At 40.9% G+C, this 14,444-nt stretch overlaps 2 protein-coding genes across 5 annotated transcripts in view; one reads left to right on the top strand and one right to left on the bottom strand.

Annotated features, from left to right (window-relative positions):
- The window catches only part of Art3 (ADP-ribosyltransferase 3 (inactive)), a 35,759-nt gene extending 21,757 nt beyond the window's left edge, over positions 1-14,002 (top strand). The window contains exons 6-12 of the mRNA XM_051198581.1: positions 333-365; positions 1,454-1,483; positions 2,590-2,625; positions 4,728-4,760; positions 6,440-6,493; positions 12,054-12,086; positions 13,623-14,002. Of these exons, the coding sequence (XP_051054538.1) occupies positions 333-365; positions 1,454-1,483; positions 2,590-2,625; positions 4,728-4,760; positions 6,440-6,493; positions 12,054-12,086; positions 13,623-13,774 (371 nt within the window). The 3' untranslated portion in view covers positions 13,775-14,002. The remainder of the gene's footprint in view (positions 1-332; positions 366-1,453; positions 1,484-2,589; positions 2,626-4,727; positions 4,761-6,439; positions 6,494-12,053; positions 12,087-13,622) is intronic.
- Scarb2 (scavenger receptor class B member 2) overlaps positions 1-14,444 on the bottom strand; it is a 193,022-nt gene that overhangs the window by 106,854 nt on the left and 71,724 nt on the right. For 2 of the 4 annotated variants that reach the window (XM_051198211.1, XM_051198214.1), the window contains exon 13: positions 4,916-4,926. The exons of the other annotated variants lie outside the window; for them this stretch is intronic. The gene's annotated coding sequence lies outside the window, so the exon portion shown is untranslated. Of the gene's footprint in view, positions 1-4,915; positions 4,927-14,444 lie in introns of those variants that run through there. 4 annotated transcript variants of the gene reach the window in all.

Here is a 14,444-nt window from a genome sequence, read left to right as displayed (position 1 = left end):
GTGTGGAGGCTCAGCATAACCAAGCGGGTTGCATGCTGCCAAAGTGCCAAAGATGCCCTCAGCTATTACAAGCTGTCAGGGAGCTGTTTGGAAGATTTCCTCACTTAAACAAAACCAATAGTCCGTCTCTAGCTGTCTTCCTGGCTAGCTTTTCTATGCATTGCTCTTCAGGTTAAAACAAAACAATCTGTATCTCCGTGTCTTTGAGTTGAAATTTCATGTTTCTTGTAACCATGCTTTGTATTTCTTGAAAGTAGGACAGCTCGAATCCTTAGTATTAGTATTCTTGGCATCTGGGCATAGTAACATGGATTTAAATGTTTGTGTTTTAGAATATATTGAACCAGTGTATGCCTACAACCCTGGTGAGTATGCACGTTTACAAATAGTCCAGCAAGCATGCACTTCCTATCTGAGTGAAGGTGGCAACTTGGCAGATCCAAAAGACAAGGGAAACAGTGTGTTCTGGGAAATGCCCTCCTTACCTGTGGTCACTGTGTGGCCCTCTGAGTAGTAAATGTGCTGGGGAGTAAAGGCAGGGGCACCCGAGGAGTTCACTCAAGGCCAGCCTGTGGGGCAGGTGCAGCTCTGTATTCCACTGCTGGAATTAGCATAGGTGACACCCACATTCAAGGGTAAATTGGAATTCTCAGTTATGTGCCACTCCCAAGTAGCCAGATGTGTTCACACTGCATAACCAACCTAGTTGAGAACACAGTAAATTATACTAATTTCAAGCTAATTAGGATTACCACATAGGAAAACACAAATTCAAGCCATCTTGAAAGTGTGTTCTGAGACTTTACAACATGGCAGCTTGGTTTATAGCCCCATTGGTGAGGAATTAAGAACAGTGTTGGACAGTTAAGCTGTACGGCCTCATCCTCTGGGTGGTGTGGGAGAAGGGATCTGTTGAACAGAAGTCCAGCACAAGGTATGGGGCATGTGTAAAGCCAACCCTGGATGAGGCACCCTCAACAGCACTTCTCTGTGGGTTATTTTGTCCAGTACCATTTGGCTGCACAGAGGGATTAGATTTTTGATTCCACATTCGGAGACTCAGAAGTCATTGTCTGTATACCATGGTTTTGCATTGGGATTACTTCTTTATTAAAGAGAACAAACTTGCCTTTAAGTGTACCACTTTCTATCTGTTGGGGAAGATGTCTCCTGTTCTCATAGATACCGAGGACCCCCTTCTGGCCTTTTGCCTTCACAAATTCTGACCATTGCACAGGACAAGCTATTCAAATCAGCAATTTCTTCCTGTCTCCTTGACACTGCCAGGAGACTAATGTGGTGTATCTCAGTGTGGGTGCCAGGAAGGTGTCCTAACCATTGCCCACATGTGTGGAGACTCTAGGTGGCACTTGCAATCAGATGTGCCTCCTGGTCCTTTACAGTTCTTTTGCTCTCTTGGTAAAACTGATGCATTTTGCTGTTTGTGATGCAGATCTGGAAAGTCAGAAGCTTGAAGACTCTGGTAAGACACTCTTGTAAACTCTGGGATGTCACATTTGCGAGCTGTGAGTGCATGGGGAGAAGCCAGGGCCCCTCTTAGCTTGCTAGTTTGATCTCTTAGATTGAATTCTTTATAAAAAGCAGTACAGCACCCATGCCTGTAGTCATCCGAGAAAGATGAGGACAGTGTGACTGATTATTCTGGAAACTTGTGTGGCCCAGAGTTGACAAAACAACTAGTGTTTATTTTTCCTAAATGAAAATGACAATTCTTTGTACTCATGTCTGTCTGATGAGTACATTCCAAAGTATAACTTACTTCCAGGTTTTTACATAGAAGAAAAGAAAAGAAATGTGGGCTGGAGAGATGGCTTGCTGTTCTTTTAGAGGACCGAGGTTCACTTCCCAGCATTCACAGCAGGTGGCTCACAGTTACTGTCCACAATTCCCGTTCAGGGGATCGGACACTTTCTGGCCTCTACAGGCACCTTTGAACAAGTGGACCACATATACTCACTAAGGCACACACATAAACACATAGAAATAAATGGTGTTTTTTTTTTTTTTTGTATATGCTTGTTTGCATGAGTGTGGACATACATGTATGTGAGTGCATGTATGCATGTGCACATGCCTGTGGGTGGCAGAAGTTGATACCAGATGTCTTCCTAGATCACTGTGTACTGAGGTGGGATCTCTCACTGTGAGCATGAAGCTCTCTATATACTGAGGCAGGATCTCTCTCTGTGAACACAGAGCTCTCTGTATACTGAGACAGGATCTCTCTCTGTGAACATGGAGCTCTCTGTATACTGAGACAGGATCTCTCTCTGTGAGCATGGAGCTCTCCGATTCTGCTAGTCTAGCTGGCCATGTTTCAGGGCTCCCGTTTCTACCTCACACACATGGATTATAGGCTGACTACAACACCCACCTCCCTGGCTCTTATGTGGGTTCTGGGGATCCGAGCTGTGGTGCCCAGCTTTATCCACCAAGTACTTTATCCACCAAGACATCAAAGTTTCTATGTTTAAAGATATTACTGTCTTCAAGTGCTAGGGTAGAAAAGTTCTCAAGTTACTGGAGAAATTATTGGAACACTTTTCTATTTTCTTTTTTTCCCCATGGTGCCTGGAATCAAACCCTGGGCTCCCTGCAAGCTAGGTAAGCATGCTATTGCCGAGATATACCCCCTGTCCTTGGAACAAGTTTTTTAATGGTTGATCCAAAAGTATGTGTCACTACCCTTAAATATGACTATACTTTTAACCCAGTTACAACTTAAGTGTAACTGTTGCCTCACAGTCTCAGCAGCATGTTTAGAAAGGACAGTAGTGCCAGCAGGTGTTTTGTTTTTCAGGACTAGACTTCACACATACTAGGCCAGTACCTTAAGCACTGAGCTATCACAGTTATCTTTTTACTCTGTTTCTTAATGTTAACCTCAGCAGAGACAGGCAGAAGTCTACTATAAGTCTGAAGCCTATATAGTGAGTTTCAGGTCAGACAAGGTTACACAGCGAGAACCCTGTCTTAAAACAAAGCAACAACAACAAAAAGACAAAAACAGCAAAACAAACCCCAGACGGGGTCTGAATAGATTAGCTGGCCTTGAACTCATTTTGTAGTTCAAGCCTTCAAAGCTCAATCCTCTGGCCTCTGCCTCCTGAGTAGCTGGGATCTGCCTACACTAAAAGCCCCAATCAATCCTACATTTCTTTTTAAAAGAGGCTCCGCAGAGTCAGAAAGATACCCATTTGTGGATAAGCCATGAATCAGTTCAGGTAAGCTTTGGCCAGGCCCTACTGATGACTAGTGGCATTATGCAGCACCCCAGAGCACACTGACATTCCTACATACACTACTCATGTAGATTGGGTACTATTAAATAGTAATAATATTATTATAAACACTTAACTCTAGAAATTAGGCTTAAGAAAGCATTAAAAGGTCTAAGAAAGCACCTATAAATTATAAGAGCTGAAGGTCTAGTTCAACAAGCACTGGACTAGCATGTATGTAGTACATGTAGTAGCATGTATGTAGTATACAAACAGAACAGAAATAACAAAGGGTAATGGGAGTGAATATGATCAAAGTACATCACATGCATGTGTAAAAAGACCTTACTTGAAACCTATTTGTTTTGCATTATTTAGTATGAGTGTGCATGTGTTACAGCACATGTGTGGTGGTCAGATGACAGCTTCCACTAAGTGGCTTCCCCAGGAACTCAGGTGGCAAGAACCTTTACCAACCAAGCCATCTTGTCAGCCAAAACTCATTATTTTGTACAATCAGTATTTTAAAAAAAGTGTGGTGGTACAATTTCATCCTAGCACTTGAGAAGTTGAGGCAGAAGGATGGCAAGTTTGAGAGTAGCCTGGGATACACGGAAAGACCGTCTCAAAAAAAAAAAAAACAAAAACCCAAAACAAAACAAAAAACAAAAAAATCCAAACAAAAAGATATAAAATAACACAAAGGATCTATAATTAAAATGTGTGTGTGTGTATATATATATATATACATATAATATATATATATATATGCACATATATATGCCAAAAGATTCAAAGTAAATACACCAAAAAATGTTATAAGTATCTGAGATCTGAGCTTTTTGTTTTTAATCTTAATAATTTTCCTTTCTACAATTATCATGTATTTATATAACCAAAAACATTATATAAGACATTATATATAATATATACATAATGTGTATATAACACACACACACACCCTTCTGCTTAGCCTTAGAAATAAAAGCCAGGGGCTAACCTGGTAAATGAGTTCTCTCTCTTTTTTTTTTTACTCTCAGACTAGCTACCAGGTTATGAATTAAGCCAATATAAATGGGACAGGTATCACTTTTGAGGTTTCTTTTTAATGCTCTGTGCAATAAACCAAGCATTTGATGCCATATATTTCCATTAATCCTCACTTCTTTTAACATGCAAACTATTTCTTCTACAAACTCAAAGACTTCAAAGTCAGAGCCAATATTTACAGTGAGAGTTGTGCTAAATCATGCAGAGAGATTTGAGCCTAGTATCCTTCCATTTAAAAATAAACCATGCTAGGAAGCTAGGAACGATGTGAACTAAATCACAGATGCTCCTGAAATCTGGCTTACTGGACTTGAATTCATATCACTGTTTCTGTTACATGTATGACTTACTATTTGAAGTTTTGAGAAGGGAGACAAAGGATGTTAGGAGTGCCACTAACTGAAAAACACCAACAGCATTTATTTCTGCCTTCAGGTAGGAAAAGACTGGAATCCACTGGAATACCAGGTAAGGTCGTTTTCTCTTTACTTAGAGGATTAGACATGATGCTAGCATGGAATGATACTCAGAGTTTTGCTTTGGGATCGTGTCATCATCGTTTTGGCTGTCTCTACAGCTTTAGCTCTGGAGGAGACTGTACCCTCCCAGTCTTCCCATGCCCCTGGGGCACTGGCTCTGGGCAGGACAGTGAGCTGTTTGGAACATGGTTCAGGGCCAGCTTGCTGGGACCTGATTGCAGAGGTTCCAGGCTTTCCTGAAGCTCTGTAGAACTCTGCTTCTTGGACCGGACCCGCAAGTACTCTGCGGTGCAGGCACAGCTCAGTGAGGCACTATTCACAGGCTCAAGACTGGTGTAGATGTGCAGAGTGAGGGCTCATGGAGCCAGAGCTGTGCCATCAAAAGCCTGAAGCCTTAGTGCATTGGGATCTGGGGTGGTGTCCAGCGAGCACTCATGGCTCAGGAGCAACCAGAGGCCACTTAAGTTCTTATTTAGGAAAGAAAATTGCAGGACCTTTCCTACTTCCTGGCAAGCAACAGACACACGAGAGGGCAAAAAATATGCCAGCACAGGGATAGAGACATGACTGTCATTACACATGCCAGAAAGTCTAGTAACTGCACACAGTCACATGTGAGTGAAGGACTCAGGCCTCTCAATGTTTCTTTCACAATGCTTGCATTTCCTGTGTTTTCCACTACATTTACCATGACGAATGTTACCTTCCTTTCACAGCAACCACGCAAAAGTATATTTTTAAACGTGTGAGGGGTAGCTGGGGGGTGATCAGTGAGGGGCTAAGCTGCTGTGATCAGAGAAATGGATCTGTGACTCCAGTAAGATCCCTGAGTCAGTCCCTCTGCTCCTTATGCTGACTGGGGGAGTGAAAAAACAAAAGGGCACATTTTATCACAAAGTGCTGAACAGTCATGATGACTCTGTGTCTCAGAACCACCATCTTACAAATGTGACCACCTTGTCATAGCAACTTCACAGGGATAACCAATGCTTAAAATATCCTTTCCCCTGAGTTCATGCAGTGATCTGAATTTTTTTCCTGTAAATTTTGCTAATTATAGGCATGATCATCTGAAAAAATAAAAAACAAAACCTACTTAATTGTTCTCTTATTTAGAAGGATTGAACCCAGGGCCTGTGCATGCTAGGTGAGTTCTCTACCACTGTGTCCCAGCACATTGAGCATGTGCTAAATCACATCCATGGTCTGACCATGGTGGGGCACTACTGTATGCTTCAAACAGTAGAGCATGTAGAAGCAGCAGTGACAGTTAACTCACAGAACAGACACAGAAAGCAGGTCCAGCAACTTGCGTATTGGTCTAGATTGACACTGTAATAATGAGCACAACTTGTTCCCCTACATCACTTCTGGTCTTTGGGCCTGAGTTTGCACAGTGCTCTCTCAGGGTCTTCACAGTCTGAAAAGCAGATTCTAAGCTGAGTGTGGAGAACAGATGTGAGTAGACAGACCTGGTGTTAAGTTCCCCTTAGCTGCTTGCCTCTGGTCAGTTTGTGTAAATAACTTCATTTATCTGAGCATCCTCCACTGTAAGGTACAAATGATTCTACCTTTCAGGGCTGAGGAGCTAACATCACAGTCTGGCAGTAGTAAAACAGTAAACAGAAGCTGCCATTTTTATTAATTGAAAATCTTTTTATCATTTAGGAATTAAAGTGCTACAACCAGATGAAAATCCTTTCCAGCCGGATGAAAAACCTGGTAATTCTCCTTGGCAGGGAGGACCATGGTCTAAGTTCTCTACCATCATCATTCAGATAGCACAGGGTCTGGGGGAAGATAATCTTGGCTTACAGTTTCTGACATATGTCCTGATGTTAGAAGGGGAAAGCGCTGAGAACTTTTCTTTTTGTCATTTTTAAATTGATGTACATTTTCCTCTCCACTCCCTCCCTCCTCTCCTCTCCTCTCCCCATACACCCTCCCCCCAACACTCCCAATTTACTCAGGAGATCTTGTCTTTTTTCCATTTCCTAGGTGGTTCCATGTGTCTCTCTTAGGGTCCTCTTTGTTGCCTAGGTTCTCTGGGGTTGTGGCCTGTATGCCGGTTATTCTTTATGTGTTGTATCCTGATATGTAACTGAAGGTATTTATCAGCTGTAGTAGTTTCCTGATAGAATGTTTGAGGTCACTTACCTGTACTATGTCTATTATTTGTCTTTTTGTAACTGGGTTAGGATGGCTTTCTTTAGTTCCATCCATTTGTGGGCAAATTCCAAGATGCCATCCTCCCCCCTCCCCTTGCTGAGTAGTACTCCATTGTGTAAATGTAACACATTTTCCTTATCTGTTCTTCAGCTGAAGGGCATCTAGGTTGTTTCCAGGTTCTGGCTATTATGACTAATGTTGCTATGAATGGCAGTTAAGCAAATGTCCTTATAATATTGTGCACTCAAAAGTGGTATTGCTGGGTCTTGAGGTAGACTGATTCTCAATTTTTTGAGGAACCATCATACTGATTTCCACAGCAGCTGTACAAGTTTGCACTCCTACCAGCAGTGGAGGAGTGTTTCCTTACTCCACATGCTCTTCAGTATAAACTGTCATGGGTGCTTTTAATATTGGCCATTCCGACAGGTATAAGATGGTATGTCAGAGTTATTTTGATTTGCATTTCCCTGATGGCTAAGGATGTTGTGTTTCCTTAAATGTCTTTTAGCCATTCTTCTGTTGAGAATTCTGTTTAGATATGTATCCCATTTTTAAATTGGATTCTTTGGTGTTTCTCGAGTTCTTTGTATATTTTGGAGATCAGCCCTCTGTCAGATGTCAGGTTGGTGAATATCTTTTCCCATTCTGTGAGCTGCCATTTTGTCTTGTTGATTGTGTCCTTTGCCTTACAAAAGAAGCTTCTAAGTTTCAGGAGGTCCCATTTATTCATTGTTGCTGGTATTGTATTTAGGAAGCCTCTCTTGTGCCAATGTATTCAAGGCTACTTCCCACTTTCTCTTCTATGAGGTCCAGTGTGTTTGGTTTTATGTTGGTCTTTGATCCATTAGAACTTATGTTGGTCTTTGATCCATTAGAACTTGAGTTTTGTACATGGCAATAGATATGGATCTATTTGCATTCTTCTACATGTTGACATCCAGTTATGCCAGCACCATTTGTTGAAGATGCTTTCTTTTCTTCCATTTTATAGTTCTAGCTTCTTTGTCAAAAATAGGGTGTTCATAGGTGTGTGGGTTAACATCAGGGTCTTCAATTCCACTGGTCCATCTGTTTTTATGCCAATACCAAGCTGTGTTCATTTCTGTAGTTCTATAGTAGAGTTTGAAGTCAGATATCTCCAGAAGTTCCTTTATTGTATAGGATTATTTTGGCTATCCTGGGTTTTTTTGTTTTTCTATATGAAGTTGAGTATTGTCCTTTTGAATTCTGTGAAAAATATTGCTGGGGTTTTGATGGGAATTGCATTGAATCTATAGATTGCTTTTGTCTAAGAGCATGGGAGATCTTTCCATTTTCTGGTATCTTATTCAGTTTCTTTCTTCAAAGGTTCTTGTCATACAGGTCTTTTCACTTGTTTGGTTAGAGTTACCCCAAGATATTTTGTTATTTATGGCTATTGTAAAGGGTGATGTTTTATGGCTATTGTAAAGGGTGATGTTTCTCTAATTTCTTTCTCAGTCCATTTATCACAACTATATGTATATAGGAGGGCTACTGAATTTTTCGAGTTAATCTTGTATCCTGCTATGTTACTGAAGGTGTTTATCAGTTGTAGCAGTTCCCTGGTAGAATTTTTGAGGTCACTTACCTATATATTATCAAATAGCGAAGATTGACTTGTTTTCCAATTTGTATACTTTTGTTGTCTTATCACTCTAGCTAGAACTTTCAGTAGGATTATTGAATTGATATAGAGTGGACAGACTGTTCTTGTTCCTGATTTCAGTGGGATCGGTTTGAGTTTCTTTCCATTTAGTTTGATGTTGGCTTGCTGTATATTGCCTTTATTATGTTTAGATGTTCTTTGTATCCTGCTCTCTCCAAGACCTTATCATGAAGGGGTGTTGAATTTTGTCAATGGCTTCTTCAGCATCTGATGAGATGATCATGTGGTGTCTTTCTTTTATTGAAGTACAGGTTTTTGATGATTCTCTGGGTTTCCTCTGTGTCTGTTATGCCACCCTTTTCATTTCTGATTTTGTTCATTTGGATAATTCCTCTGTCTTTTTTTGTTAGTTTGGATAAAGGTTTGTCTGTCTCATTGATTTTTTTTTTTTTTCCCAAAGAACCAGCTCTTTGTCCCATTAATCTTTGTATTGTTTTCTGTTTATTTCCAGCCATCTACTCCTCCTTTCACTTGTTCTGTTAATTCACTAGTGTGGGATTTCTCCAGCTTCTTTATGTGGGCATTTAGTGCTATGAACTTTCCTCTCAGCACTGCTTTCATTGTGTCCCATAAGTTTGGCTATGCTGTGAGGTCATTTTCATTGAATTTGAGGAAGCCCTTATTTCTTCCTTGACTCTGGTGATTCAATTGAGCACTGTGAAATTTCCATAAGTTTATGGGCTTTCTGCAATTAGTGTTGTTGAATTCTAACTTTAAGCCGTGGTGATCCAATAAGATACAGGGGGTTATTTCAATTTTTTTTTTTTTTTTTTTTTTTTTTTTTTGCATCTATTGAAGTTTGCTTTGTTACTGAGTATGTGATCAAGTTTAGAGAAGGTTCCATAGGGTTCTGAGACGGTATATTCTTTGGTGTTTGGGTGGAACATTCTATAGATGTCATGACATTTGTTAGTTCCTTTGTCTGTTTTCTGTCTGGGAGACCTGTCCAGTGGTGAGTGGAGTATTGAAGTCTCCCTCTATTAGTGTGTGGAGCTTGATGTGTGAGTTAAGCTCTAGTAATGTTTCTTTTACAAGTAAAGGTACCCTTGTATTTGGGGCATAGATGTTCAGAATTGAGACTTTATCTTGATAGATTTTTCCTGTGATGAATATGAAATGACCTTCATCTCTTTTGACTAATTTTAGTTTGAAGTCTATTTTGTTAGAAATTGGAAAATCTCCCAACCCTTTACTCTGAGGTAATGTCAGTCTTTGAGGTTGAGGTGTTTCTTGTATGCTGCAGGATGGATTGTTTTTGTCTCCAATCTGACAGCCTATGCCTTTTTATAGGTGAATTGAGTTCATTGATATTGCTAGGTTCCTGTTGCTTTTGTTGGTGGTGGTATTGTGTGTTTTTCTTTTTAGGAATTTGATGGAGTGGGATTATCTATTGCCTGAGTTTTTGTGGATGTAGCTAACTTCTTTGGGTTGGAGTCCTATCGGTATTTTCCATAGGGCCAATTTGTACTTTGTCTATGGTGATTGAAAGCTTTGCTGGATATAGTGGTCTGGGCTGGCATCATGGTCCCTTAAGTGTCTGCATAACACCTGACCAGGACCTTCTGGCTTTCATTGTTTCCATTGAGAAGTGGGGTATAATTCTGATAGGCTTGCCTTTATGTTACTTGGCCTTTTTCCTTTGCAGCCTTTAGCATTCATTCTTTCTTCTGTATGTTTAGTGTTATTGTGTAGAGAGGTGAATTTTTTTGTTCCAGTCTATTTGGTGTTCTGTAAGCCTCTTGTAAGCCTCTTGTACTTTCATAAGTATGTCTTTAGGTTAGGAAATCTTTCTTCTGTGATTTTGTTGAATATATATATATTCTGTGTTTTTGAGCTGGACTTCGAACCATATTATTCCTAGGGTTCAGTCTTTTCATGGTGTCCCATACTTCTTGGATATTTTGTGTTAAGAATTTGTTGGATTTAAAATTTTCTTTGGCCAATGAATCTATTTCCTCTATGGTGCCTGAAATCCTGTTTATGTTTGCATTTGTAGTTTCAGATCGTTTACCCAGATTTTCCATTTCTGGAGTTCCCTTAGTTTGTGTTTTTTCTTTATTGCCTCTATTTTAGTTTTCAAGTCTTGAACTGTTTCCTTCACCTGTTTTGATTGCTTTTCCTAGGTTTTCTTTGTTAATCTCTTCCAATTTTTGTTTGTCTTATCCTCCATTTCTTTAAGGGCCTCAATGCTGTAGACCCACTAGTTACTGGTGGTGCTGTATTATTCTGTGTCCTTACACTGTCGTCTATCCATCTCTACCTCCATTTGGTACAGATAGATCCTGTGCTTCAGGGGTCCCTCTTCCTCCATTTGGTGTAGTTGGGGGCTATGGTTCTGTTGAATATTCCTCTAAATGCAGGCAGGGCTGAGCTTGTGGTGATCGCTCGTCCAGGTGTAGATGAGTCCAAGGCTCAGATGGCCTCTCCTTTGGGTGTAAGCGGGGCCATGACTCCTGTAGGTGCAGACAGGATTGAGGCTTTGGAGTTTGAATAGTTTCTGGTAGCTGATGCTATCTCCTAGCGTACGCACAGGCATTTCTGTAGGTAGTTCAGGGAGCTGCTGCTGTTGATGCTTCAGGCCTCTCACTGATGCTTGTTCATCCTCTCTTCTCTCTCCTGGCTCCCTGCCTCTGAGAACGCATTTCCATATAAGCAGGTAGATGGCTTGATAGTGGGCAGCGGTGTCCACATGTACTTTTTATTCCAGAGTAAGTCTGGAAAGTAGGAATGAGAACCTCACAGCACACCCATGCAGACTAGCCATTTTGTGTAGGCATGTCTTCTTTTCCTCAACCAGCTAAAGTACTGTGCCCTTCCTGGAAAGCTGTGTGTAGTGCAGGCTTTTTAAGGCTGGCTCATCAAATCCAGCAAGGTGAGGAATCTTGTGAGAGCAGAAAAGACAGCCAGACTGACACCCATCTATTCTGGACTCCTAAGACACAGCATTTAGATTTAAAATTATAAAAATGTGAGTACCAATATTTCAAGCCTAGCTACACACCTGGTGGTAATACAGCATAGCAACTGGGACAGAGGTCAAAGTCAGACAGACATTGGTCCCATGGAAGCATTTGCTCTGATTCCATGCACATTGTACCTCAGCCAGCACAGATGACTAGAGTGTCCTTGATGTGCTGGCACTCAGTAAATGGAAGACGGGGTGGCTTATACTTAGCAGTCTGAGTTCAATATTCAGAAAAGGGTTCTTTTTGGTTACAAACTTCACATTCATTTTAACGAAAACACACTCATGGAGGAAATTTTTCAGAGCAGATGGGTCAAATTAAAGCCTTCTTTCTCCTCAAATATGCCCTAGGCCCACTCTCAAGGGAAGAATAAGCTTACTCCAACTTTGAGATCTTCATATCTGGAGAAAATATATAAATGTATAATGTAGTAACTCCGATTCTCTTTATGTTCTAGAAGAGAAAAGCCAAGGAAAGGCTGCCAATCCTAGTAAGAAACACCTCCTTCTCTTTGGATGACACATGCTTAGAAATAAAAAAATGTAAAGCTAATTTTTTTCCTCATTGAAAGGTGACAAAGTTGCATGCGCTTATGTGCATGCATGAGCTGCCCCTCCCCCACCCATCAGCTTCCTTTAAATAACTATTAACTTTCTAGAGACACTTCAGTTCTCTCAAGCCATCCTTTTTCTAAACAACCAATATTTTATAAAGCCTTTATAGTATCCTGAAATAAGATTCACCGTAAGATGTACCTTACCTGTAAAAGAACTGGCATGTTCTATTTTTTTTAGTTGTATGTCTCAAAGTATAAATACTAGATTCATAAGGTAGACATATCCTACGTGAAAATTTGGGTTGGAGCATACTGGAAGTATAAGATCATACTTATTCCACATAAGATCAAAGTGAAGCAACAGCAGACAGTAGATGAACTGTTTTATGTTAGTCAGAACAGCAGGTGGTGGTGCATGACTTTAACCTCAACACTCAGGAGGCAGAGGCATGCAGATCTGAGTATGAGGCCAGCCTGGTCTATAGAGCGAGTCCCCAGGCAGCCAGGGTTCCACAGAGAAGCCCCTTAGAAAACACTTGGTTTATATGGCAAGCTGCTTCGGGTTGTGCGAGTACTGGCAGCACACTTGAAACTGCAGAGGGTAGGTCCGTGTTTCATTGTGGAAGCCTATCCCAAGCATTTCAGGTCTAGTTCCTAACAGTTAAGAGTCTCCTGCAGTGGCAGAGCTAGCACATGTGAGGCCCAAGTTCAGTCATTAGTGCCCCTATTCCACCCTGGACAGCATCTAGATTGCTTCTCATATGCAAGTCTGCCCCCTTGTGAACTGCCTGCCTGCAACAACATCCTGATGCACCAATGACCTGCCAGCCGCTCCACCTCTAGACACATGACTGCAGTGTCAGCAACCAACATGAAGCCCTAAACTACTGTTTCTCTTGGCTTCATGTATGAACTCTTGACTGCTCTCATAAACAGTCCCGTCCCTATGCAGTCTGCTTAAACAAAGGTGTTAAGTTACCTAGGTTTAAAGCAAAGCAAGAGTGGGGGAGAAAAAAAAAAAAGCTGGTTTTCTCCAAAGCCAGGTACACATAGGGGAAATTTTTTTTTTTCCTTTTTCTGCCAGTTTGTAGGCTCAGTGTTTTTTTTTAAAAAAAAAAAAAAAAAAAAAAAAAAACTGCAGTTATATCTTGTTTGAAATGAGACAAATGAGGTCAACTTATAATGTATGATTTAAAGCAACTGAAAAGAAATTTGCTAAGAAATTCTGGTGCACTTGAACAAGAAATAATTGCCTTGGTTGCCTATATAGATATAAAACAAAACCCTAGAACAGTATGCTCTAATGATACATCTACAAATTTAGCCTGAAACTTCGAGGCTGCATGTATATACAAACAAGCACCTGACTAAAGGTGTCTCAGTAGGCTGCTGCTGTTCACAGCTGTGATGTATGTTATAGGTGGAGGATACTCAATACATACCACAAACCATGACTGTGTTCTTTAACAGCTCCGGGCCCAGCTCCAGGTCCAGGTCCCAAAAGCCATCCTTCCGCATCATCTGGCAGAATGCTCCTTCCATCAATCACAGCATCCATCATGTTAATCGTCGCTTCTGCTGTAAGCATCCCCACTGCTCATGGCATCCTAACGTTCATTTGAAAGATGCAATGGGGACCCCACAGGAAGTCAAGAGAAAAGAGGTCTTTCTCACTTGCACAGACTGTATAAAATAAGAACTGTATATTTGTTCCCTGTTTTACAGTTTAAAAAGCTGGTCCAGATAGTGTCATAGAATTAACTTTTCATTTCTGTTTAACTTTAGGATTGTAAAAATCCCACAGCTGTATACTTTTGATCGGATTCAATAAAACTTTTAAGTTTATTAAATGTTTTCCTGTAGGATTTCCAAATATTAAAAGGCCATTACTAATGTGACTAACATGAATTTAATGCCAGAGTCAAAATGGAATGATTGCTTTCTCTCTGAAACAATAAATACATAGGTAGGCAGGCGAGTGAGCTGCTAAGATGGCAGCCTTCTGTGCCTAGGAGGCCATGTGGGGACCCTGTAACATTAGCAGCTCTGGGATCCCTTCCTTCCCACAGGGAGCTGCTATGTATTTCTGTCTTGTCTTTCCTTCTCACTGGTCCCCTAGATGACCACCAAGACGTGGCAAGTGCAAAGAAAACCCTCCCAAAGCCACTGGCATTGCAACAAGCCAGCGGCTTTGGGCCCTCTTGTTGTTTCAAATGCTAGAATGAATTTGGAAGAAAATAAAACATGGAAATTAAGACAAAAAATATTGGGGGGGGGGGAGTGGTGTTATGT

This window comes from Phodopus roborovskii, unplaced genomic scaffold (genome assembly GCF_943737965.1).
Source record: "Phodopus roborovskii unplaced genomic scaffold, PHOROB, whole genome shotgun sequence".
NCBI classification, from domain to species: domain Eukaryota; kingdom Metazoa; phylum Chordata; class Mammalia; order Rodentia; family Cricetidae; genus Phodopus; species Phodopus roborovskii.
Note: the sequence above shows the minus strand (reverse complement) of the source record. Positions and strands in the feature narration are given on the sequence as shown.